We start from the raw sequence: 26735 nt of genomic DNA, 5'->3' as shown, positions 1-26735 counted from the left end.
TACAACACAAGCAAATGCCAAATTTTATTGAGGTTCTACATTCACATATGTTTGAACACCAAACTATCACATTTGGCTAGGTAAGCACATACTAATGATGTGAAGACACCACATTAAAGCAGTACACAAGGAAAGCTTAAAGCAAAGCTTGGCCAGTATGGTGTACCAAATTCTGCTCTACCTGACAACTGTGCTATCTCCTGGGAATTGCACAGTGTAGGACAACAATTTGCATGATAATCAGTAGCTGGTATGTGTAAATCAAAAGATACTACTTCTTAGTACAGTAACAATACACAACTACATATCCTGGCTCAGCTTCAGGCTGCCTCTGGATAACAGTGGTGGTTGCAGTAGTCCAAAAACACCCATGGAATGGTGAGTCAGGTTCTTGGGATGATGGTCACAGACTATCCTTGTGGCTAAGGAAGCACCTCTTGAAGCCATTTGGCCCTGTCAATAGGTTGGTTTGGTGGGGCCTTCTGAAGGATGCAGTTCTGCACCTGGAAAATAGCAAGCATAGTTAAAAATCAGACTGAATAGGGGGAATTTTTTTGACTGTTGCACAGTGGTTGATAACTACCAGCAAATCCAGAACAAACCACACAGCTCTCAACACATTTCCTCGGGATTATTTCTTCCGAGCCTCTCGCCATATTCCTAACCTTTATCATGTGAAGAATCATGACTCCAAAGAACAGCAGCACTAGAGCTACGAAGTACTTACGACCTCTTTTGAGGATGTTTGTGGCTGGGTAGAGCTGCTCTTGCTCCTCTGTACAAGTGGAGATCTCATCCTGCATGTGATAAAGGCTTGAGGCACAATGGTACTTGAGTAAAACAAAAAAGGTTTAGCTGGCAAAGACAGCATCATTCATTTAATGTTCCTATGCAGTGACTCTTGTAAACTGCACCACTAATATCTACATTAAACTGTGCATTTCATTTTATTAGATAGATATAGATGTGTGCCTTTAATCCTGGAGGATAACAAAATATTTTACAAACTATGTTTGAAGAATTTCTATATAAAGAAATAATTTCATTGCTCACTGAAATGGGATTGCTTCTGAGGTGAAGCACAGCAGATGCCGGTTTGTTCCAACAACACTCAGCTACACTGGGAGGAAGGAAAGACTACACTTAGAAGTATTTGATGGAAACTTGGTCTGCAGACATCATTCAGTCTGCAAATAGCAGAGATGGTGGAAGACATTGCTACCTCCAAGTATATATTATCATTTCTCTACTAGTAGAGAAAGAATAATCTATCCATAGTGATAGGACCTATCCTAGACCTATTTTAGGCAGCAGCAACCAGATTAGTTTAACAATTGGCCTATCCTCAGCTGGCTAATTTTGCCTGAGGCAAGGTAGGGAACACTCATCCCCTTGTTCTGCCAACCTATTGGCAGGGCTGGTAACATCTGCTCGCACAGCTGGGTTGAGAAGCAGATGTCTGTCCACAGTCCTGGATAGGCAGAAGAATAATGGACATGTATTGAAATTGTGCCAGAACATCGCAGCTAATTCAGCTTCTAGCAGAAGTTCTGAAGTGTGAAAATTTGAATTTCAGGACAGATGGCAACTCCCGCAGCAAAGAGCATCCTAGCAAGACAAGGGTATCAGTTCGATACTGGTTCAGCAGGAAGAATGCTGTTTATCTGAGTTATCAGTACTACTTTTTGTAGTCTCTAGATTTTCTTTTGCTTAAGGCTCTAAGGATGGTTACACTTTCTTGGCTAACTTGCAACAAAATGCACGCAACATATATATAAATTTGGATCTGTGCCCCCTTGCCCAACACTGCCATCCCCACATCCTGAATTTCTGATTGAATACCAGAACAGAAGGGAGCTCGAATGTTCCTACTACGGCCATGCTTTTTCTCCAGACTGAGGGGTGGATCTGCACACAGCCAGGCACAGTGCCCAGGACACCTGCACTGGCTCTACCCAGGACAGCAGAACAGACATTTCCCTCCAGACCTTGATGCAGCCTGACAAGGAGCTGGGGCTGCCGGTGCGAGCAATGGGGTGCCGAAAGCTAAGACGCAGCCCCTACGCACACCACAGCTGTGGAGATCCTTCACCTACTTCACCCTTGACAGATGCAAGTCTAGCCTGTTCGTCAAGATCCCCATCAAAGAAACCAGGCAACCTGCCTAGTTGCCCATTTAGTATTTCTGCTACCCTTGTAGTTTGAAAGATTTTCTGTTACTGAATCTAGATCTACTTCAAAGTGAAACTCAGCTCATTACCACTTATCCTGCCTGCCACAGACATGGAGAATAAAAAATCACTGTCCTCTGTTTCACGTATCTGAACACTGTCACTCATCTTTTCTGTTCTAGACTTAAGCCAGTTTAAGCTTGTCCTGCTTTTCCAAAACCTTTAGCATTTTCTCATTTTTGTCACTTTTCCAGTTTGTCAACACCTGAATAACTTTATGGCAGCAGAGGCACCGCCAGCAGTAACTGGAGCAAACGATTAACTCACATCCTATATACAGCTCTCCTCTGCAGAATGCCAGAATAGAAGAAAGGCTCAGAACATCAATATTCTGTTTATGGCACTCTATAATCCCCAGATATTTTTTTTAAACATTACTTAGCCAGTTATTCTCCCTCAGGTATATTTTTGGGTTTGATTTTTCCTTTTCAAGTGCAGTACTTCACTTTTATCTTTATTGAATTTCACCTTTTTGATTTCAGACCATTTCTCCAGGGCATTAAGATAATTCTGAATGGTAGTTTTATCCCCCAGAGTCTTGCAACCCTTCCCAGGGTGCTGTCATCCATAAATTTTATGTGTACACTCTTCATTCCTTCAGCCAAGCTGTTAATATACAAATGGGATAGATCACTGAGACATCCTTCCCTCCAAAAACATGTTTGAGCCACCAGAAACCTCTTTGACTGAATTTTCAAGCAATATATTTCAGTAGCCATAGCCACTTGTTCCCTTTTTTCTGACAGGCCAATTACCTTGTTATAAAAGAAATTAGAAAAAGAAATTAGACTGGTTTGTCATGATTGGTTTTCAGGAAATCTGTGTCAGGCATTCTTTATGTATAACTTGATTGTTTAATAATTTGATCTATCATCATTCCACATCTGAAGTGATGTCTCCAGTTCCCTGGCTCCTTCTCTTTCCCTTTCTAAAGCTAAGAGCCATGCTGGTCCTTTTGTAGTCCCACTCTTCACTGGACCTTGCAAATAATTGAGACGTTAACTTGGGTGGGGGGACAGGAAAGAAAGGTTGCTGGGGGGTTGGCGCCACCTCTTCAGCTGGCATGGCTAAGAAAAAGAGCATGCAAACAAGCCTGAAGTATACAGTGAATTACATCAGTAGTGAGGATGTAGGGGTTCCTAAATAACAAACAGTGAATTTGCAGGGGAAGTATGCATGTTAAATCAAATTATCTGCTGTGCGTAACTCTCTCACAGCAGGTGAAGGCTGGCAGCCACTGATGCAATCTGTGGCCTCTCACTGCGCTGCAAAGCAGCTCCCTGCAACAGGTGGGGACGAGAAGTCGGCAGCAAGCAGACAACAGAAAAGCAGAAGAAATAAAACCAGACACCTGCAATTTCCAGCAACACTTAACCTGAGTATCTGCTAAAGTTCAGAAAAGATCCTTGCCTCCCTTTTCAGTTTCACAGAAAGTTCCCAGCTGCTTCCCTTGGATCTGGAAGCAAAAAGGCTCACGTGCTGAGGGCACAGTCCTCCTTTCCTTAGCCCAAGAACTCTCAAGCAGTGCAAGTTTTTATGATACTGGCCAGCCTCAGTTTGCCAACAAAAGAGAATCAGACAATTCACCCACAAAAGAGCTGCTGAGTTTCTAGGTCTTTATGTAATGTGGATCTGTATTCGAATCCTACGCAGATGTCCTCAGCAGCTGGCCTTTTGGTTTTCTTCTCTATCTGGTTCCCTCTTGCTGTAAGCAGTAGCATTCAGCAGGCTACACCTCAGGGCACTCCATAAACATCAGTCCTCAAAATATCCTGGAAGGTAGGCAAACAGAGGAAGCTGAGACATAAGGAAGCAAGAGTATCATGGCCTTACAGAAAGTAATGCCACGTTCACAGACCTGAGCTGGGGTCCCAATACTTAACGCCTGCCTCAGATGATGTTGATCTTCATTGCAGGATCCTTTTTAATCTTCCCATGACATTTTTCTTCCACAAACCATTTCATTTCCAATAGCAGAAAAACGCATGTGTGTGTTGGGGAGGGTAAGAGTTTCAAAACGAATCAAATGTTTTCATGAGGACAAGCAATCCAAACCAATCTGTGGTGTTGCTAATAAAGAGGGGCTCTGTAAAAGGCGCACTTGCACCTATGATGGACAGGGTGGCAGTTTTTGGGGTGCAGAAAATACACAAAGCAGCAGACTCTGACATATTCACTTTCCTGCTGATCTAAGAATAACTGCTGAGTAAACAGACCCACTTTCCTTTCTGTGACAGACATTGCTGGCCATTCTCGCATTCTGTGGCTGTTTAGCTAAGAGTTTTTACCCCCTGCAGAAAGAAAAATGAATGTTTCATGCCAGCTGAAGTCTTCTGCATTGTTTATAAATTCCTCTCAAAGTTGAAGTACAATTCATCTGTATTGGAGTACATTTTAAATATTTTTTGCATGATCTGTGCCATAGGCAGTTTGACCTTTAAACATGATTTCCACATAAAATCAAGTCAGCATGCAAATCTTCATTTGTTGCAAGATATCCTTCTTCATTTCTCTACCAGACTTGACTCAGCAACAGTGCATAGCATCCCCAAGAAGCAGAACAGTGCTGAACAGTGCACCAGATACTTCACTGCTCTTACCTTTGTCACACAGAAACCTTTCTACCAGTTTATCACTGGCACCTTTTTACCACTTTATCACTAAAGAACTTCTTTTGAATGATAAGTTACAATGGCTGCCTCCTTAGTAAGCTCTTGTGCATCCTGGACAGCATCAGGGGAAGGACAAGAACAGCATCGGGGGAATGTAATCTTCCATGGCATATCATATGAAGGAGTATTCATGAACAGGTAAATTGGGCAGAGTTATTAGGCCCATAAATGTGTGACTCAAAATCACCCACTCTTTTCTGTTAGTGCTTTTCAGAAAGCTAAAAATTCACTTAAAGAATCTCAGCTTTTTGAAAAATGCCTCTACACATCACATCACCACATATGGAATAGAGCGGAGGGTAGGAACACAACAGAGTACGATGAAAAGAAACGTTCTCACAGTACCTGTTTAATTACAGCATTGGTTGAATCCATCCAGCGCCTCTACTTTTTAACATATAGAACTCCCTCTAGTCTCACTGCCTGAAATACAAAAACATTTTAGTAAAACAAACAGCAATTTTCTTCTTTTAATTGCAAGTAGAAATACATAAATTCACCCACTGCACTAGAGATACACAGTTACTGGAATCTTTCCCCACAACCTGTACAGTAAGGAGCAGAAAAGAAGTGGAGATCATTCTCATTCCTGAGCCTGTGGGGGAGGCTGCAATTACTAGCTTACTCCTGTTAAAAAGGAATAAACATCAAAATGAAGAGGAGTTGTTTAAGGTATCAGCCCTGTGGTATAAGTAGCACTCATGATATGAAATTAGAGTGTCTCCCAAAAGAAACAGCAGAAAAACTGCTGATAATCAAAAAAAAAAGAAAGATCAGGACTTCCTCTCACCCTTCACAAACACTACTGCCTTCACAGTACCTTCCATCCAGTGATCCCAAACCACTGTATGGGGGAAGGCCAACAATACCTCTTCACATGAAAGAAATGCTGCACTTGGTTTTCAGACCGACTAAAGGAAAATGGGAGCAAATAAAATCATGTGCAATTAGGCATTTTACTAACTGCACAGAAAACCTTAAGTTCTGGCATCTCCAACCTTCCAAGAGCTTGTTTTCAAAGCTTAGTAGTATTTTAATACTATTTTTCAGAGTACAGCTTCATATGTTGAAGGAATCGAAATAGTTCTTTCAAATGCCTCCTGGTAACTGATACAAACACCTGTATGGATCTGGAAAAGGGTAGAAATCTTCACTGCATACAACTTGAGTTTGCCCAAGTAACCAGAAAACCACAGAAAAAGCAGTCTGGAGTTAGTCACTGACAGGAAGAGAGGAGAGACACACTTTGCCAGTGGTTTCACTGATACCTGCTGACAGAAGAGAAAGCAAAGCTCTAGAGGGAAGGCTGTTCTACCAGGCACAGACTCTTCTGGGCACACCTCAAACTTCACTTCTTTTCTCTTGCTTTTTACCGGTTTTTTCATCCCCCTTCCTATTTTCCACATCTTGTCTCCAGTCCTAGTTTCTACTGCTTTAGTTTCTCACACTAGTCCTTGTCTCCATGAACAGCCAGCTCAGTTCATACTTTGAATCCCTTCTACTATCTTTTTTTCTCTGCCTTAAAGCTCTAGCTGCTCTCAGCCCTCTACATGCTTCCCATCTGCTAGGCTCTGTCCCCACCTCTCACCCCAGGCACCCATCCTCTACTCTCCCAGGCCACCCACGTCCCCCGTTCATGGCCCTCTGCAGAAGTTCCTCCATCCCCCGTTGTCTCCATCTTCCCACTCTACTGCTTTCAGCCTCGTTAACCTCATTGGCATATTCCCAGGCACATCCAGCTCCTTGGTTCAACTGCACCTTCTCCTTTGTCTACGGGCTCCAAACCTCTCCTTCCTGCATCTTCTGGTCTAAGTCTCTTTATGAGCTCATTACAGTCTACTCTCAGCTAACCTCTTCGACTCAGTTCCCCTGTCTTTCCCATTAGTCTCTGGTTCAACAGTATCTTTGACCTCATTTCCCACTGCTTGGGCCAACAGGAGAATACCGAGAGAACAGAAAAGGTAAGTACAGCCAGACAGGTTCTTTACGTCCTAGGAAATGTGTGGGGTTGTTCCCTACATCAAATACGGATGAAGACCTGAAATTTCTAATATTTTATATAACAAGCTGAAACAAAGCAAATTGGCCCCAACTATTTGCTTTTGAAATGTTCTGAAAGTTACACTTTGTTCTGTTTGAACTGAAAACCCTGCATTTTGTTTTCAAAATATCAAAACGGAATTTGCTATTTTGGCATTTCAAAAAAATGGCACAAAAGCACTTGAGCCAAGGCAAAATCTTAGTTGAAACCTACTTTTTTCAGTGAGTTATTTCAATTGTGATCCAAAAGACAACAAAAAAACCATCCAAACTTCCTAATCCGTTGAAGGGATAGGCACCCTGTTTTTTTGTCTCTAGGTTCCACCTAGAGACAATCCCAACGCTAAACCAGCTTATAGCATCTGCAGGTACCTTCGCAATAAAAGTCTAACTGTTTTTGAATCGCAGAAACTCGTCATTGAGAGAAGTTTGGGAAATCTAACTGCTAAGGAGTTGAAGTTGAACACAAACAAAATTTCACCTTTTCTAGTGATGTAACTTTGAGCTAATGCTATCCTTCCACTAATTTTGAATTCCCAGGTGCAAACTATGGAATTGCTTTATTTCCTAAAGATACAAATTCTAGATTCTTTTAATATAGGCAAGAGGTATTTTTCAGTATTTTTTTTTAATAGTTGAATCCATTTGGCTATTTTTTCCAGATATCAATATCTGAGGCAGATGGCCTGCAAAGGAAAAGATAGCCCAACCGTGGAAAAGTTTAGGTCACCTGCAGAATGACTGTATAATGGAAACTGCTCATCAACCTTAGCACGCAAAGCTATCTGTGTGCACTCCAAAACAAAGCACAGTGTCTCAGAATTCAATGGCAGCTATCTGGTTTCAGAACCAAATGAGCCAAGTAATTCTACTGAGTTAACAAGGAAAAAGTGTGACAGTTTGGGGCTTTATCATCAACATATCTAAATGTTTGGTATATTTGAATAGTGCCCCATGAGGGAACTTTAATTAAGGAGAGAAATATGGACAGGAAGGTCATCTGATTGTTTTTCAGTCTGAGGTTTTCCTTATTATGAACCTTTGCATACTACAGTATCACTACTTTGTAAGAACAAGAAGTTAATCTCTTCAATTAAAAGAGTTTTTTTCCCAACATTTTTGAGTAATTTACAAGGTCGCAATATTCTTCACACTCCATCCCAGAGGTCCCTGTTGTCTGACTCTGAATGCATTACAGAAGTCTTCCTGAAGCTATGTTTTAAAGCAAAATGTTGCCTCCCATCATAGTACGTAATTTGTTGTCCTCACTTTGCAGTGAAATAGGACATCTTGCCCCAAAAGGTCTCCTCACACTAACACTGGCAGGAACGCAAGGGCATCCCAAAGCAAGTTTGTTTACAAACTGTGTTTGGGCATGAGAATGGAAAGGCTCTACCTACCTTTTCATCTCTGATGGCAACACCCGCTCTAGAGGGGGAGCACAGAGGGTCAGTCCTCTCCCAGCAGCAAAGCATACGTGCACCTTCTCTCAGAGCTGAGAAGCAGATATGCCCCTGTAAACTCTTATTCTGCCTGTTCACCTTGCTGGTCCCACTCCTCTCTTGCCAATTACGCAATCTTTACTATCCAAGTCCCTCTCATCTTCCCTAGAGGCTCCAGCATTGTTCACTGAGCTCTTAACAACACACTCGCAATGCAGGACACCCTAGTTCCCTGCGTTTTGAAGGGAGCAAACCTTATGCACAAAAAGTTCAGGGTCAGACAGAAAACAAGGCACAAAACCAAATTCCCTTTGATCTTGTGAATATCCATGACTTTTGCATTCTCAGGGCAGGGATTTGTTTATCACGGAGAAAGACTTTTACAGCAACTGTTTTCTAGCCTTCTGATGGGAGGAACAGAAACACCAATCATGAGTTCGATGAAAAAATCCTTTCTCTCAGAAAGAATTTACTGAGCAACTTGTATATAATTAAAAAGCAAGTTCAATATGTTAAGAAAAAGCATGTATTGAGTATTCAGCCTGGTCTCTAAAAGCATGGTTCAATTCTCTGTACCACAGAAATCCTGTGTGTCTTAAGCTAGTCGGTTAGGGCTGTATTTTTAGAGGTACTCTAAGCAATAGGCCATAAGTGTTCAGGCTAGTAATGCCTTTTCAAGATTCCACTGAACATTAATGTCTAAACTGACACATGAACGATTAAAAATACGGCTCTTCGCTTCCTCGTAGTTCTGTCTCCTTGTAAAATGGGGCTACTTGTGTCTCCCTACTTTTGGGAGGCAGCTGCAAGGATAAATTGAGGAAAAACTGTGAAGCACTTGGATGCTTATGTAAGGCAGACCATTAACCCATGAGCCACATGCTACGTGAACATCACATCAAGACAGAACGCAAACAATAAGAAAGCAATGTATAAAGATCTGAGATTTTGACTATAATAGGAGAAGATTTCGTAGAAAGAGGTAAATAGAGTACGCTGCTCCTTTTTATCAAGAAATACTAGATTGGATGCATCTCTCTCAGAAGAAACTGGATTGTAAACTCCTTGAGATACAGCATTTTCTTGTTAAGTGCACACACTCTGATACTACAAACAGAAAAGAGTAACAACAGTTTGTGTCAGTACGACTGCACTAACATTCAAGTAGCTGCTCCTGGTCTATGCCAGCGTAGGTGAGCATAGAATGAGCTCATTCTTTCTGAAATTCAGTTCTCAGAATAAAATGCTAATTTTCTCTAAGGCTAACATCCTTAGACAACTCAGGGACCTCATATGTAGTATCTGTATTCAGGCTATTAAAGACCATTGCTCAAGACTAAATTGAAGCAAATTCCAGCTGATCTGCTGCTTGCAGAATTGCAGAATCTGAAACTTTAAAGTTACACATCCAGTTTATTGTTAGATTTGCAACTGGTCTTTGAATTATTAGTGTAAAAATTCAACAATTCCACAATCCTATTTTTAGGAAATCTTGAATGAGCACACAGAACAGTGACCAACTTCTTGGCTGTTACATGAGAGAGGAAAGGCACACAATAATCAATTGTATGTTTAATGAAATACAAAAGGCCAATTGAGCTGATATATTTTGGGTGAAACTGAATATAATAAAAGCATTGCTTTCATAAATGAGTGCCCTCTGAATGCCACAGGGGTACTGACGTTACACAACACCTTATGTGCAACACAGCTATCATCTAAATGCAAGACAAAACTAGTTCAGAAAAAGCAGGACTGAGCTAAGTTCGCAGTTAAAATTCACACAGTCCTGAGGCCTAAAATTTTCTGAAGCTTCTAAAAATTGTTTTTATTCTTTAAATTCATTTCTATTACCTATACGTGATTACTCTGAGATCTCAGACAGACAAACTAAAACAGCAGGAGAGATGCTGTTTTCATTGTTCCTCTGGCCTGAGAGCAGTTAATCAGCCATCTCATAAGAGACTTGAATCTCACATAACTTCCAGGCTAAAGAAACCCAAATATGATGAAGATAAGCATTCAGGCTTGTCAGTGAAATCCTTCAGCCTTTTCAAAGATCTTTCAACCCTGACACAGGAATGGACTTTCAATTTCTAGCAGGCCACCTCATCAGCCACTAAAGCCATCACAATTTAAATGTGAAATAATTGTCATTTGGAGCAGCCAAAAAAGTAGAATAATAAAAGTGAAAACACACAGGACGAGTGAAAAATCAAAAGAGTGTTTAAATGCAAATCAATGCAGCTTGAATAAAGCTCAAACAAAAAAAAAAGACCCACCAACCATGGGAACTGGTTAAGACAAAGCAGACATCTCTCAATTTCCAGGAATCCTAACACCTTGAACTATGAGAAGTTAACACTGGCTCATCAGTAGGGGAGCGTGGGATGCAGTTCACCTCATGAGTGAGGAAGAGAGGAAGGATCTGTAATGCCACAGCAGGATGCAGTTTTGCAGCAGGGCTCCAGTCCACAGAGAAAAATAGCAAGTGTTGGTGGCAATGGTGCAACAGCACCTGCCTCCTTACCAGTCCCCATATGCCAAACATAGCTGGCATCTCATACAATACATGAGAAAAACAGCACTGCTGTCCTGGCAATGGATTAAATGCTGATGCCATAGCAGAAGAACCTGACGGGCAAGGTAAACAGCAACATTTTCAAAAGCATAATGCCAATCTATGATTGGAATACAGTCATGTTGTAAAAGTTCACTAGGCACCTTGTCAGCCCCCCCCCCCCCCCCGACTTTATTTATGCCATTCTAGGTAGCAGGTCCTATTTCCGCTGTCTCTGTCTCCAGGACAGGTGTCAATTTTTCAATTTGCAGATTAGTAGCAGTTTGCTGAATGTGTGACTCTCACTTCGGCAGCTTGCTCAGCTCATGTAGTTCCAAGGGAGGCTCTATATTTCCTAACTACTCTGTAAACTACTTTTACACCACAACCTGCATTTTCTGGAGAATAAAAGCAGATGTAGGTAGTTCGGTATGAAGTGGACTGTGAGCTAACTAGACACCCATAAGTGCGCTTATTGCTATATAATAGGCTGTAACTACAGCTATATGCAGGTATGAAAGCACTGTAAAAATAGTTAAAAAAAAAAAAGTTTTTGAATATGAGATGGAAGAAGAGAGCAAGAGATGGACACTTTTTTTCTCCATGAAATATTCCTTTTTCAACTAGTTCCACTAACAAGGCATAAGTAAACACAATCTGACAGGAGACCAAACAGAATGTTACCTTTGCTTCCTACAGCTTTACTGATGAACAACAAAAGCCAGATTTAAACGTCTGCGAAGGCCTGAAGACAAATGGTGAAACTTACCACATGCCATCCTGACACCAAAACTTGCAGCCAGATTCCACAAACGTAATGTTTTTTCCTCATGTATATGTGATTAAAATAAATCTTTTCCCTAAGCCTAGGCATGCCAACTTCCCACTTCAGCTCCCTGAACAGACATCTGAACTCTTGGAGCAGAAGCTTTTCTTTTCTGTCCCTAACCTTCTAACACATATATGTGGTATTAAAGGCAAAGGCGACTAATGTCCAAGCTTCCTTGGCTCTTTCTCAGACTGGTATTCAGCTGTTATATATTAATTTTGGACTAAAATTCAACAGGGTGACCTTTGCAGTCAGTGGGTTATGTATTGTACTGGCTAATGTGCATGTATGTTTTAATTTTTTTAATAATCTTAAAAATAAAAGCCCTAACACAACTGACCATCAAGAGAGCATCCTTCAGAACAAGTGGCGACACCTGAAGCTTTTCGTTGTCTTAAGTCTAAGCTGCAAATATTGGCTGTGGCATCAGCAAGCAGCCACAGGTTCTTCCCTCTGCCAGTGCGCAAGCGGTGGGTACGTGCATTGCTCTTGCAGGTGTCTGCTGAGTGCTATCATGCTGCTGCTAGCGCTGGAGCCTGAAACACAGTCTGGGTACAAAGGTAGAGACTACTGGGACTGAAGTAAAGAGCCTTAGATTTCGAAGACAGGATTCAATGGCAGGAAGGAAGAAAAACAGAGGATGATCTCTCCTTGCCACGAGGAAACGTGCTTAAAACCTCTCTTGAGATTCTTATTCCTACAGTGAAATTTTTACTATACACTTATTTACTTGAACAGGAAATCTGGAGCAATCAACTCTAAGCCTCTTCCTGATGATGGGATTTATTTGTTACATCCTTACTCGTACTGCAAAATTTTACACTGTTCCTACAACTAAATAAAAAGTACTGAGCGTATGTTATTTCATTTGAGTTTGGTATAGGTTTCATTCAGAAGGTGTAACAGCATGATAGCTTCACTACACCTTGGGGCCCCCCATCAGAAAGAAAATATACTCTGCTGGATTTCTTCACATCAACTCAGAGACAGAATAAGGCTTTTCGTCTGCAGGAGATAACATATGTCAATAACAACTGGTCTTACCTGCCATTTGTAAGCTTAAACCAGTATCCAGTTTGCTGCGTGGCTTTGTACTGATAAACAAGTAACAGAGAACACACACGGTGATGATAAAAGCAAACAGGACCACCGCTGCTATCGACAGGCCCACAAGCGCTCCAACACTGAGAAGAGAGAAAACAAAGAAATTAAGTGTGCAAACAGCCTGAGATATCCATTTGAGCAGTGGTCAGCATGATGTCTGGAGGTTACTTGTGCTCAAGCAGGGGAGTGACTGTGTATTTTTACTGTACAATTAAATTTAGAGCTCAACACTTTTGTTCCACAAATCGGCATTATTTCATTGCCCTCAGAAGAGCAATGTCGTTAGTGACTTTTCATGTTATCTATGCATATTACTCCTGAGTCTGATCTAAACTGGGTTGATGAAAATCAGAAATAACTTCATCAGTAACTGGCATCAGCGAGATCAAAATGTCTCCAGCATTGTGCATATTCACCAATAAACCACTGAAAAATTCAAGAAAGTGCACTGTGCTTCCCAACTAAAAGGGTATAGTCTGGAGGATGCACAGCCTTCATGCAGCATTCCCACCTGTGCACAGGCTGTAAAGAATTAACAATGGTCTTCTCAAAAATCAGAGAGAGAAAAATCAATAAATTTCAATGTGAAAAGTCAATGCAAACTACTGAGAAATTGGTGTCTGTGTCTTTTTTTTAACTTCTCCTAATTTTTGTGACTCCTTAATGGATTTTGGCCAATTTAGAAAAAAAAATGTTCTAAATATCACATGTGCACACACACAGAGGGATTCCAGAGGTCCAGGAAGTCTATGCAGATTCCTCTTCTCAAATAACATGACCACTGAAACTATATTTTTGGTCTGAAATGCCATTTTTTAACTGCCTGAAAAGCCTGTTTGGAGCACTTTAAGTAAAGTACACATGCTTGTCACAGACTCCCCTCCAAGGCTGAAATGCCTGTAAAAAGGGGGAGAAGAAATGTTAAAGCCACATTTTTCAATTCTGTCAGCAGCTCTGCAAAGCTGCATGGAGTATTGTGATCACTGCTGTGCCTCTGCGTTAATGCAATAAATCTTGCATCAAGATTGCTGAAGCTCTTCTGTGAACTTTGTCAGGGTACAACTAAAACTAAAGATGAATTAATTTACACACAATTTCAAAGGCAAAGGAGCAGGAACAGAATATTCAGGATGCAGAATGTACAGCAATATATACAGATTTTATCGGGATGTTACCTTTGCAGGATAGAAGCCTCTTTATAGTGCTTTCATAGTCTCACAGTGAGACAGTATAGCATATACAGAAATCTTTAGTAGTTCCCTTATTGCCAATCCTTCCTTTCAAGTCTTTTTCTAACACAAAATTCCCCTGATGAAACAGAGGACCACTTGCAACACAGCCCAGCTAGCATTTGCTCTCTTCTCTTGGACCATTTGATGCAGCTGGCATCCCAGTCCCCTATCCAACAAACCAAGCCAAAGACACTGCCTTCTGGGGAAATTCAGCTGCAGCTTTTTGATCGCAGAGGAAGAGTGCCTGAGGCTTGAGGATCCCTCTATTACTGCTGTGATGTATTTGCAATTTTGGCAAAAGAAAAAAGGATGGAAGAGACAGGTGAATGTCTTGGTAAGACTAAGAATTATTTATTAAATTCTACAAACTCAGGCCTTTGGTGATGAAAATGCCCTTATTCAGCACTGCTATCCGCGAGAAGTCGCTTCCACTGTGGCCTCGCGGGGAGAGGGGAAGAGTTGTGCCTCAGGTTGTTTTTATGAGTTTTACATTCCAGTTCCAAGTTACTGCAAAGCTTCTCTACAAGATCCCACAACACAAATAGACAGACATGTCCATAGAAAACTCTTAAGATTAGCAGGACGAGGAGGAAAACAGCAGGAATTAATATGACTTTTAGATGCAGTTCTCATTAGTTATCTGTGAGAGCCATTAATGAAATCTGTGCAATTTGTAGCTCCCATGCACAAGTCATTATCAGCAAAATTACTCGTCTGGAAAGAACAGTTTTGCCCTTATGAAGATTTTTCATGGTATTTGTCATCTGTGTGAACTAGAGAGACTCTTATATGTTTGTGTGTACATGCACATACTAAGTATATTTTTTCTTACTGGTTTTTATTGCTTGCCTGTATGTTGTTTGAGCCATTCTGCTTAATATGAGACTTCAATATGTCCTTCAAATCAGGGACCTCACCTGGGTTCTGCTCTCATTTCTGCATTTTTACTTAAAACATCTATAAACCAAATGGACAAAACAGAAGAAATGCACTACAGGGGACTGAGGTGAGCGGCTATCAAAGAATCAGCAGCTATCAAAGATCTCCACAGCTGAGCCTATTCCAGGAAGTAACACAACACAGGGGCTCTTCAGAAACAAGTACTTTTGCTTGTTTTCCTGCCAGTATCAGCCCTATTTTAAGATTCCTTTTAGATAACGGTCTGCAGTGCAGGAAAAAAGAGGTTGTTCACCACCTTCTATCCAAATGTTAAGCAGAGACAGCTGTACTACAGCCGAATAGACCAGGTACATATTAATTACTATAATATTTTCTTTTCAGTCACCTATTTTTCGCAGTTGTAGCTCTCCTCCATTAAATGGTAGGAGATAACATTAAACAATACAGTTGTGCATTGTACAACACGATACGTCCACAATATCATTATATAACTTGTGTAAGATGCTTTGTGTATTACAAATAGGAAAAACAATTCCTGGAAAACATTTCAGTATTTCTTACTAGAGGTAAAAGACATATCACACGTAGGTTACTTGCCACTAAAAACATTTGCCATGGTCTAGCTGCAACATGAAAGAGATCTTTCTCAAGACATGGAGGCCAGCTGAAGCACTCAGAAGCATCACAAAACTAACTACAGACATCCTGGCTCCCCTTTTCTAAACCAATTAGAAATTAAGATTCAATTCATACTTACTGTTTTTAAATATGATATTTCAGCAGCAGATTATTTTCAGCATACTGAAGTCATCAACCCTCTTACAGGCTCTCTGACAACTTAAGAGTGTATTATTAATTTCTTTTAAGGTTGATTTTGGGTGAAAGTTTGGGGGTGGGGGTTCTTTCTTCTTTTATTGAATTAAAACAGAGGAATTTAATACAACTTCCACAGCTCTAAATACTGAAGTGTCTTAACCACAGGGACTTTTTCTTTTTCTTACTTTTAAAAGAGTTATCAGAAACAAGATACCAAAATAACTTTGATCACTGATGACAGTGATTATCCTCTCCTGAAAATAAAGATGACCCTTCAGCACATCCCCTACATCCTATACCAACGGCTAGGGCACTGCATATCAATCTAGAAAAGCTCTTGCTAAAATCATTTTGCTGTTCTCCCGTCTTCATTTTAAACAGCAGATGTGAAAAGTCCACGTGACAACAGTCCACAGGCCTCAAAATCTGTATCTTCAAGATCAGTCTTCTGACGGACAGCACACACATTAAACAAGCAAACCGAAAAGTTGCTCTTGCCCACAGCTGCTGCCTCACTAGCAAGGGAGAACCTCTGCATTAACAACCCCCACAAAGTGTGATCTAGCATAAAAACAGCAAGGAAGTCGCAGAGGCAGTCCTGGCCAGTACTTCTTGGTGGTTTCCCTGGCCTACCAACAACATCCGCAGGTTTTATTTGGACTGAGAACCCTCTAGTTGCTCTGCCTGTAAACTACAAGGTTCACGCTTATAGTCCAATATGCTGGCTGGGATGGGTACTACAAAACCCCTATCTGTGTATCATTAGCATGTTGATGTGGTGCATATTTTCTCTGCGGTTACCTCTTTGACCCTACAGGTATCCTCATACATATATTGAGCAAGGAGGTGGCAAAATAGAGCCATCTACAGCTTCATATAAGAGAGTCTTGGAACAAAAAATTCCCCCAATCCAACCACTGGGTACTGTCACATATAAAAGCACGGAGCCCCTCTAGAATTTATCCATCAAAACACAGGTAGGAAATAATAGAGAGGGCACACCACAATATTTACTTTATACAAATATGTGGCTGTATAGTGCCTCATCATCTGTAGTTATAAAACAATCTTTTCTGGAACATTTCTATCATTAAAAAGTATGGAAAAGACTTTAACAGATCATGTGAAATTGCAGATATGGGAAACTCACAAATAGAAATTATTAGAAAAGAACTTTTATACAAAATAACTTCAAAGAACACTTTTTCGTCTTCCATCTCACATGGTGCTGAAGTTTTTCAGGTTTTAAGTAGCACTCCACGGCAAGGGCAAAACATTTAGAATAAGACTTGTTGAACTTCTAACAAGACTCAATCAATACCATCCAAAATATTTTTAACTTCAGAGAATACAATTTACTGTCCTATTGATATGGCACATTTTGTCTTGGAGGCTAAAACAGTTTGTTTCTTATTTTGTTTTTGGTCCAAAAGAAAATCATGTGTAAAACAAAAATCGTAAGACTAGTAGGAAGTGCTGGTAAATAATTATACACTTCACAAGCAAACATATTTGCTGTTTTCTCCTCAGTGATGTTTCTCTCACGCACCTCCTACAGAGGCCCTAACCAAGAACTGTGCGCAGGAATGCGGTACCCAAGATGGTAACTCAGGCATTTAGTGTCTTGCTCCCTTGGCTCTCCATATGCCACGAGCCAGCTGATGGCCCCAAGTCAGAGTCTATCTACCCGCAGGCAGAGCAGAGGCACAGCCAAGTGCCCAGCACAGCAAGCAGAGGCTATCCGCTTCGGCTTGGGTAACAGAGGCGTTTCCCTGCGAGATGGCTGGTGTCGCAGGATGGGCTCTGCACCTCTTCACGGTTTACTAACTTTTACCTGCGGGTGGGAGTGTGCCAATGCAAAAGGCTGGACAGGGAGTACAATCATCACAGCACCACAGGCTGTCAAAAGGTTTCCATGAAAGACTGTTTAAAGATAGCATAAGTGGCCCTCAAAGGATCTCACCGTGAAATATGGATTCAAACGGCTGAAACGCAGTAGACAGAAACATCCTACCTTTGGCTGGCACAGGGACTAGGGCTGAAAAAGCTTTGATGGAGTTACACTATCGCTTTATCCTGACCATATCTGGGCTCCTGTAGTAGTTTGGTTCCACAATCTAGAATAGGCTGAGGACTAAGTTACGCAGGGGCATGATACGCATGTAGATCAGCACTGTACTGTGGACATAAAACCTCACCTTTGCACCCCCCTCTGCCAAAGTGCAATGACAGCTCTTCAAATGCCATCATGAGTCTGAGCCAAAAAATAAAAACATTCATATAGGGAATTCTCTGTAAAAGAAGCTTGCCCTGCTGGGAAAGGAGATGCAAAAACAAGAAGAGGCGAGATCAAAATGAAGAGCGAGACAGTATCTACGTGGAAAGAGGTCAGAGAGTATGGGAAAAAGAAATGTGAACTCAATAATGGAAAACTAGTATTGAAAAGATAACTGATCAATAATTAATAAACAAAGAGAAACTAATTAAGTTTTATTAAAAGTAATGTCCATGAACCACAGACACTAACATAGGAAAAAAAATCACTGAGAAACATATAACAAATTAAACTAAAACAGAACGGTAGGGAGAAATGGGTGAAAGAACGCACAAAATCTGTGTAATCAGGACTTTATTAGACTCTACAAGGCTAACAGGAGAGTCCTGAGAATAGCATTGTGAGTAGTGATCTTTGGTTAAAAGTCATTCTGAAAACCAAATAGGAGAAAAACTTCTCGAATTCTAATCCAAGCTGAGACCTTCAATTTTTCTACTGTCATGAAACAGCTTCTAATGCACAACGTGTTTTGCTGTCCACTATATGACAGTATGTACATGCACAGCACACATCTCTGCAGGGTAAGTTGTCCAGTATCTTGCTCATTACTGTTTTCTGGCATCTGTGTCTTGCTGCCTCAGAAGCTGCATAATCCTTTGGTGAACTCCGCACACTCCTGCCTTTTTACTAATATTCCCTTTGCTTCCCTGTTCATGGGCTCCTGACTGCTAGCTCTGTAAAAGACAGAAAAACATCCCCTTCACCCCTCTTTACTGAGGTCAGCCTTTTAAAAAATGTGTAAAAGGAGCCTGGGCCACTCAAAAAAGAAGACACTTTGATTTTAAATAACATCAAAAAAGAAAGGATGAATGAGAAATTCCCTAAATTTCTTATCTTTAATGATAAGAGTAAAAGCATGAACTGTATCAGAGCTGCTCAAAGTTAATCATTTATGACTGTCCAGCAGCTCCCAGTATGGCAGGTGTCAGGAAGCACTTTTTGAAGACTGCAGTTTTTGCAGGAGTGGGAGGCAAAAATATGTTTTTGTTCTTGTGAAGGGATGAGGATAGTGTGTATTTCTAAACATACTGCAGGAAGTAGTGATTTGGCAAAAAAGAATATCATAGGCCTGCAAGAAACAAACGCTTCAGGTAGCCTATGCTGATGGTTTCTTCACGAATTATTTCCATCAGAACTAGCTGCTGAATGGTCTGGTAATGCATCTCACACAGCGAAAAAAACAAGGCAGAACTACGCAATAGCTGCCTGAAACTGTAACTGGTGTGTCACCAGAAAGAAGCAATCTCTGGATACCACCGACCAAATACCCCTCTCAAAGGACAGAGCTTGCAGCTGCCCTGCCTCGTAGGGCACTTAAGGTACAGGTCTCAGAACCCTCAAGAAATGTCTCTAGTTAAGTCTAGCCTTGAAAGATGGTATAGCAACATAAACAACTAGTCTTGGACTCAAGTATTCAGTTTGGGAAACTAAACGTCATATACCAGTTACTCATGAAAGTTATATAGTCTAAAGTACCAACTACTGAATCTCCTAAGTTCTATGTTGTTCTCTCTGAACACTCAGGTATTAGCTTCAGCAAATTTCTTCTTCCCATTTGCAGAGTTTCTCTGCATTATCTGGACAAAATAATATATTCTGGTTATTTATAGCAATTTATCTCTATTTTGTGCCTATGACTGCCAACATTTACATAAAAATAAATCAGTTACTTAGAAATCCCTTTGTTGCCTGTCCATGTGTATTCAGTCCCTGTTTTCAAATTAAGGGGGGAGGTCAAGCAGAGGAAGATGGAGGAAGGCAAGTTTCAAGCTCTGAAGTAAACAGAAGCCTGCAACAATTTCCCCAGCTGAGCTGCCAACTCCTTTGCATTCCTAGTAGATTAAGTCTCTGGACTTATCTTGGCTGGGCTTGACTAATTTCTGAAGAGTTTTAAGACTTAAAAGTGCTTCCTCGAAAGCCTTAAGAAACATTTGAAGGATTATTTTAACATCTGGTTGTTATATTCTCAGAGATTGTGGTCTGAAACAAAGACAAGCAAGGCACTGGTTCACAAACCATTCTGAGTGACCAGAGGATTTTTTCTTCAAACTCCTGATGGAACTATCATGTGCAATATATACAGTTTTTGAAGTGCTGCAATACTTTAGGGTTTTCAGTGTATTAGCAACTAAAAATTGCTATTTGTTTTATTATGGGAAAATACTTCTGAAAACAGATTCTAATTCTAAATATTAATTAACTTTGCTCAGACATATAAACTGCATTTATTCACCTTTTTCTGTGATATAGATAGTATAGCAGATTTTAGGATAACCAAAAAACACACCAACTGCAGTTTCCCCAGATCCTTTTAGTAGCTTAGGGCCACCACAGAGAAAAGAGAACAAAGCCTGAAGCTTCAAAGTTTTAGCCCAAATTTCAGACTCTGACCCTGATAGAGGCTTAGCAGTTGTACTTCTCAGATCCTAGGAGACCTTTGTAGAAGTTCCTTCAGACAGATGCTTCGTTAAAGTTTCTCAAAGGATTCAGTTCTTTGAGGTACTTTCTGAAAAGCTCAAGCTTTAACAGTCTTCACTGCAACAACTCATCCAGATGCAAGGCCAAAATTCTGTAATGTTAATCTTTCTACAGTTATTCCATCTTGAGAAGGCTTCCTGTGATGAAAACAGCCAAAGACTGTAAAAAAACAGAACCCTACAGTACAAAATTAAAACAGCATGGCTATTTGATGAGAAAGGTTTAGGAAGCATGCTTGAGGATGATAAACACACAGCACAGAAGCTCTGTGAGTTCTGTGTCATTCTTCACAGCTGAGGATGCTAGGGAGATTCCCACATTCAATCCACTCTGGGTATCAGGCAAACTAGATTTTAAATGATTATACAAGAAATATTAGACCAGATGGATAAGTTAGATGTGAATCCCCAGCACTGAAGAGCATTCATCCAAGCACCCTGAAGAAATTCCTATATGAAACTGCAGAACTGCTGGTCGATGCATGCAACTCATCATTACACTAGGTCACTCTGCCAGAGGACTGGTAGATTATGAGTGTCACTCCAATTTTAAAAAGTGCTCTGGAGGGGAACCTAGGAAGCCTGACTTCTACCCCGGTAAGACTGTAAAGTCTATTAAAAAAAAGTAACATCACCGAGCACAGAGATAAACACAATGCCCTGAGCACATCCCCCTCCCACCCTTCCCACGGGTTTGGCTTCCCAGGACTCAGGGCCAAGTTTGCACAGCTGGTGACCTTCTACCACAGCTCTTGTCACAGCTCTGAGGGGAGGCCTCAGCAAGGGCTGCCCTTCCTGCCCTTGGGAGCTTTTTTTAAGCTTAGGTCTCGCCCTGGGCTCCTGCCTGAGCTACACGGCAGCTGCGCTGCAGCCATGTCTGTGCCTGGCCACAGACCATGATCTGGAGATTTTCCTCCTCACCTGACCTTGGACTTGGCCCGTCACTATTGATTTGCCTGGTGGGGGATCACTGGGCTGTGTCTGACCCTGGTTACGGTCTCCAGGCTCTGACTTGCTGACTCCACTTCCCAAATTGCCCTTGAACCTACCTCACCAGTGTGGACTTGCCTGGCAACCGTGGGGGCTGTGTCTGACCCTGGCTATCACCCCCAGGTCTGCCCCCCTCATCTTATTCAGGTACTGCGGGACACGGCCCTCGATGGTGAGGCCACTACCCCCGTCTGCCTTGCTACCATGATCTGCTCCCGGTTCCCTCGCCCTTAGGGAGCTGTTGGACCTTTCTGCTTCCTGACACACAATCTTCTGCAAAACAGTCAGCATTACTACAGGCAGAAAATACTGCCTCGCTAACCTGTCACAGGCTCTGAAGCATCAATAAGCACAGGGCTAAAGGAATCCAGTAGACAGTTAGGTTTTCCAAAAGCCTTTGACAAGGTCCCACAAAGACTATTAAAAGAACTAAACTGACACAGGATTGAAGAAAAGGTTCTGTTACAGATATTCAAAGCTGCTTAAAGGATAAGGAGCAAGGCATAGGGCTAAGTGGTCCCTTTCCAGTATGGAGAAGAGTCACAGATGAGTGCTGGGACTGCTTTTATTCAGCGTCTTCATCTATGACCTGGAGAAGAGAATGAACAGTGAAATCTGATTTTGTGATAATCCTAAGCTGTTACAAGTGATCAAATGCTCTAACGGCAAGGGATGGTAGAAGGCTGTCAGAAAAATGAGCAAAACCGACAAAAGCGAGGCCGATGAGCTTCACTGTAGATAAAGGTAATGGAACGGAAAAACAATCAAAACGAAGCCTGCGTGACAGCGAACCCGGAGCCAGCAGGAGGAACTCGAGAAAGAAGTTTTGGAGGCGTTGATGGCAGTTTCTCTGAAGTCACTGAGTCGATGTGCAGGGGCAGCCAAAGGCACGAACAAAAGGGTTTTGAAAGCAAGACAAAAGGCAACGTTTTGCCTCTGCGTGAACCTTGCCGTACCCCCATCTCGGTACGCAGCTCCAGGCTCGGCGTCTTAAGGACAACGCCAGCGGCGTTAAAAAAAGTACAGGGAAGAGGTAACTGGACTGATGGATGGGGCCGAGCAGCTGCCCCATAATGGGGTCTAGAAGGGCCGGTAGCGGTCAGGCTCGCGAAGCGAGGGCTGCGGAGAGGCACGGATGGTGTTTGTCAGATCTCGCTGTGCCAGCAGACGCTCCCCAAAACTAGTAGACAACAACACGGAATGGACAAAAAGAACATTTCTTCCCAGAGGAGGGAGAGACCCGCGGGGCCGCGGAGGCGAGCGCGGGAAGGGATGAGACAGACCGAGGGGCGACAAGAGCGTGAAGGGGCGCTGCGGGCACCGCGCAGGGCGCAGCCTCCCGCCGCCGCTTCCCGGGCGGGCTCGTATCCAGCGCTTCATCTCGCCGTAAACGGGGAAAAGCGGCTGAACTCGACGCGAAGTTTAATCCCTCAGAAACCCCCCACTGCAGCGCGATCAGGAGCCTCCCGAGGCGCCCGGTGCCCCGCAGCAGGCGCGGGCGGGTCGGCGCGGCCGCGGGGCCGCCGCCATGTGGGGCGAGGGCGCCGCGCCGCCATGTGGGGCCGGGCGCGCCGGGGCCGCGGCATGGCGGGCGCCGCCCGCTCGCCTACCTGAGCCACCACATGTAGCCGTGCTCGTAGGGGAAGAAGCTGTGCGGGTCATCGCAGCAGTACTTGACGTCCTGGAAGCCGCAGCAATACACGGCGCGGGCGTCGCCGCCCGCCCGCGGGCAGCTGAAGCCGCTCACCGGCACCTTGTCGGCGCTGAGGTAGCCGCTGCACTCGGCGCTCATGGTGCGCGGCCGCCCGCCGCCTCGGCGCCCGCCGGGCGGAGCGGGGGGGCGCGGCGGCGGGCGCGGAGCGGGCAGAGCCGCCTCCGCCTTTCCCCTCCCCTTCTCCGCGCCGGGGGTCGCCGCCGCCGCGCCCTGAGGGGGAGCCGGGCGCCGGCGGCGGGAGGGGGCGGCGTCCGGGCGGGAGGAGGGAGCAGCGCCGGGGGATCTCGCCCCGACGGCCGGGGCTCGGTGAGGGGCGGCTGCCGCTCACGTCGGGAGCTGCCTTGTAGCGTTTCAGGCGGCTTTTCCCTAAAGCGGGGCCGTAGTTGCGTAGAGAAAGCTCGAACTGTACTTTTGAGAACGCAGTAATTCAACTAATGCCTCGCGTTTGAATTTCAGGTCTCGCCTTGAGGCGAAGTCCAGGCAAAGGGGAGTCTGGTGCCTCCTGCCCGGCCCTCGGGGAGCACCAGGAGCCCGAGGTGACCAGGGCTCCGGCAGGGGCAGCCCCTCACCGCCGGGCACGTCCCCGGGTCCGAGCAGGGCCGGGCTGGCGGGAACAGCGGCCACCAGTGCTCCAAGGGGAGCCAAGACGCTGCGTCAGGTCCGCAGTCCATTTTAATATGTGTGTTAAGAGGTATAAATATTCCTTGGTTGTTTGGGTTTTTCGAGTTTAGCCTGACTTGGCACCAGCTGAAACGAATGCGGAAATTTAGTCAGTGCAGCCGTTGAATTACAGATTTGCCTTCCTAATATTTAGATGTATGAATACCCAGGGAAGATTCAAGTTATTCAACCGTTGGGTACCTCAGGCTGGAGCAATTTGAGAATTTGGCTTATAAGGACCTCAAAAAGCAGCTGAGCAACTGGTGTTGCACTGCAGAGGACGAATGGCAGTGGTGTGGCTGGAGCAAAGACTCCAGAAAAGGGGAGACCGGGAGGAATCAGTGAATATTGGATATCAGGAAAGAGGCCATATTGCTATGAGACTTTATGATACTGGTGATTTCATCACCTCTATGTTGTTCAGTTCAGACCAGATTTAATCAGGTCAATTGGTTTTATGTTTGAATTGAGGATTGACTTATTCTGAGTTTATACAGGAAAATGATCTACCAAAAACCAGAAGGCTGCCTTCTTACTTCAGTCATGTCAGTAGTGTCCCCGTGTGTTACGATTTAAACATGAGTCTTGCGGTACTTGAGGTCTTGCTTAGAGACCAATCTTCTGCTCATTTGATGCAGAGAGTTTTATTTTAAAACATTAGCTTAGTTTTTCAAAGAAATGGGGCTTATGTTTCTGTGACTGAGGGAAGAGTCTCCCGTAAGGCAAAGATGGGTAGTTTTCACTTTGAAAGACATTAGTTTGTTGGCCAGATAGCATTTGTGTATCAGTCAGCAAATCAACGTACAACTCCGTATGCCATGAAGTACAGAAGGTGGGCATTAAATTGAGTCTCTCTTCTACCAAGTACCTGTTTTTTACCAAACTACTAGGAACTTAACATCTCTAAAATCTCTAGCCTTCTTTTTAACCTGGTTGAAATTGAACAACATATTCAGAATTTATTACTGAAGGATTGACAGACACACAGCACAACTGTATAACCCTTGTCTCCTAAGGAAGTTAGGTGATATCGGAAAAAAAAAAGAGTACAGTGGTAAATATCATGATTTTTCAGACAGAACTTATCACGATTTTGGAGCCTGATTCAGGACTTTGTGAGGTTAGCAGTACTGTATTCAAAGAATCCAAGACTTACAACTTCCATGACAGAGAAATGTCTAATTCTATTTTGATAAGTATTTTTCTTTTGAAATGTATTTCTTCAAGAAATACTTCTATTCTGCAACAATTTCTATTATTCAGTTGCTAATAGCTGTTTTCTTCCAAAACCTGAATTCACATTCTTATTTTCCTTTATGACTCTCTTTCTCCTTCTGTTCTCCTTTTTTTGTCCGTCTTACCCTTTTCTGTCTGTTTCCATTGAGGTTTTGTGCAAACCAGAATTCAACAACCATGTCAAAAAGAGATTTATCACAGAATAGAATCATACAGTTCCAAGAATGGTTCAGTTTGACTATTCGATGCAGTATTCTCAAATTAAGTGCTAAATTAAGAAGTGTTTAGGAATACAGGACGTGCTGAGCTATCTTTGAATTTCATATTGTTATTTTACCTTGGGAGATTTTTCCTTTTCTTTATTCAGAACTCAGATAAGAATTTTCCGCTCAGAGTTATTACTACACTGATTGGGAACAAAAAAAATTACTTATCACAGTTCTATTCTTAATCTTACACAATCTTCCACTCATACTTACTAACGTGATAAGGCAGATCTGGATTTGAGTTGGAGTGACAGTGGATACTTTCTCCAACCCTGATCAAATATGCCTTTGAAGAATGCTAATAACACTTCAACGTTTTAGCTATAAATTCCTCATACATTTTTTATCAATCAGTTAACTCATTTATATAGTGCAATTACTTTATGCTTGCCATGATTCTTGGGTGATACTAATTAGCACTCTCAGTTGTTCATATTAATGGGAATGATTTATATAAAACACCAGAAATGAGCTTTGGATTAGCTCCCTCGGAGACTGGATTCACTAGGTAATTGCTGGAGAATTGACATAAAAAAGCCATTCTCTTTTGATGAAATTCAGAAACAGGACTTGATATGGGAAGTGGGTATGGGAGGCTCTTCACTGATCAGTGGATCATGTGCATGGTCTTTTATGTTGGAAGAAATCCAGATCAACTTGTTTGTCCATTCCAATTACAAAACGCAGATCTCTTCTTCCCATAAGAGCAAGTGGTTTGGACTTCAGAAAATATGTTGCCCTCTTTCCACTTTTGCCAGCATCAATTTGAGTTATTATTACATACATGCCCACAACAGTTCTCCCTGCTGAGTAAGGAGTGTATTTCAGTCTGACAGTGAGGTCATTCAGCTTTCAGAGAAACTGGAACAGATCAAAGACCTTTGCAGGACACGTGTGAGTAATGGACAAATTATCTACAACTTTAAGAACTGTATCTAAAACAGGATAGTTCTGTTCTTTGAGTGCTGAACCATCTGTCCCTGTTAATATGAGTCTCTTCTGCAATGAAGCTCTAGCTCTACTATGTCTTGTAAAACCTGCCAACATCCCTGAATGCCTGCAACCCAGACTTTTCTGCAAATCTTTAATTGATTCACCAGGATTCATACTGGCTTCCAAAAGATTGCTTTGGCTATACTTAATGCCCCTTTTCGAAATATTTTGTCTCATGGAACTACGTATCTGGCTTTCCATTTCTTATTGCTGTTATCATGCCTTTCTGATGAAGTCA

At 42.5% G+C, this 26735-nt stretch overlaps 1 protein-coding gene across 1 annotated transcript; it reads right to left on the bottom strand.

The window, feature by feature from the left end:
• On the bottom strand, nt 1–23484 carry SHISAL2A (shisa like 2A). The gene is made up of 4 exons (XM_026105956.2): nt 23239–23484; nt 12819–12958; nt 5249–5326; nt 1–503 (listed from the first exon to the last, which is right to left on the bottom strand). The coding sequence occupies exons 1-3, from the start codon at nt 23418–23420 to the stop codon at nt 5295–5297; spliced, it is 354 nt and encodes a 117-aa protein (XP_025961741.1). The 5' UTR covers nt 23421–23484; the 3' UTR covers nt 1–503; nt 5249–5294.
• Nucleotides 23485–26735: the final 3251 nt, after the last annotated feature.

The sequence above is a fragment of the Dromaius novaehollandiae genome, chromosome 8, assembly GCF_036370855.1.
Source record: "Dromaius novaehollandiae isolate bDroNov1 chromosome 8, bDroNov1.hap1, whole genome shotgun sequence".
In the NCBI taxonomy this organism is placed as follows: domain Eukaryota; kingdom Metazoa; phylum Chordata; class Aves; order Casuariiformes; family Dromaiidae; genus Dromaius; species Dromaius novaehollandiae.
The sequence above is the reverse complement of the archived record's forward strand: the minus strand, read 5'-3'. Positions and strand labels throughout refer to the sequence as shown.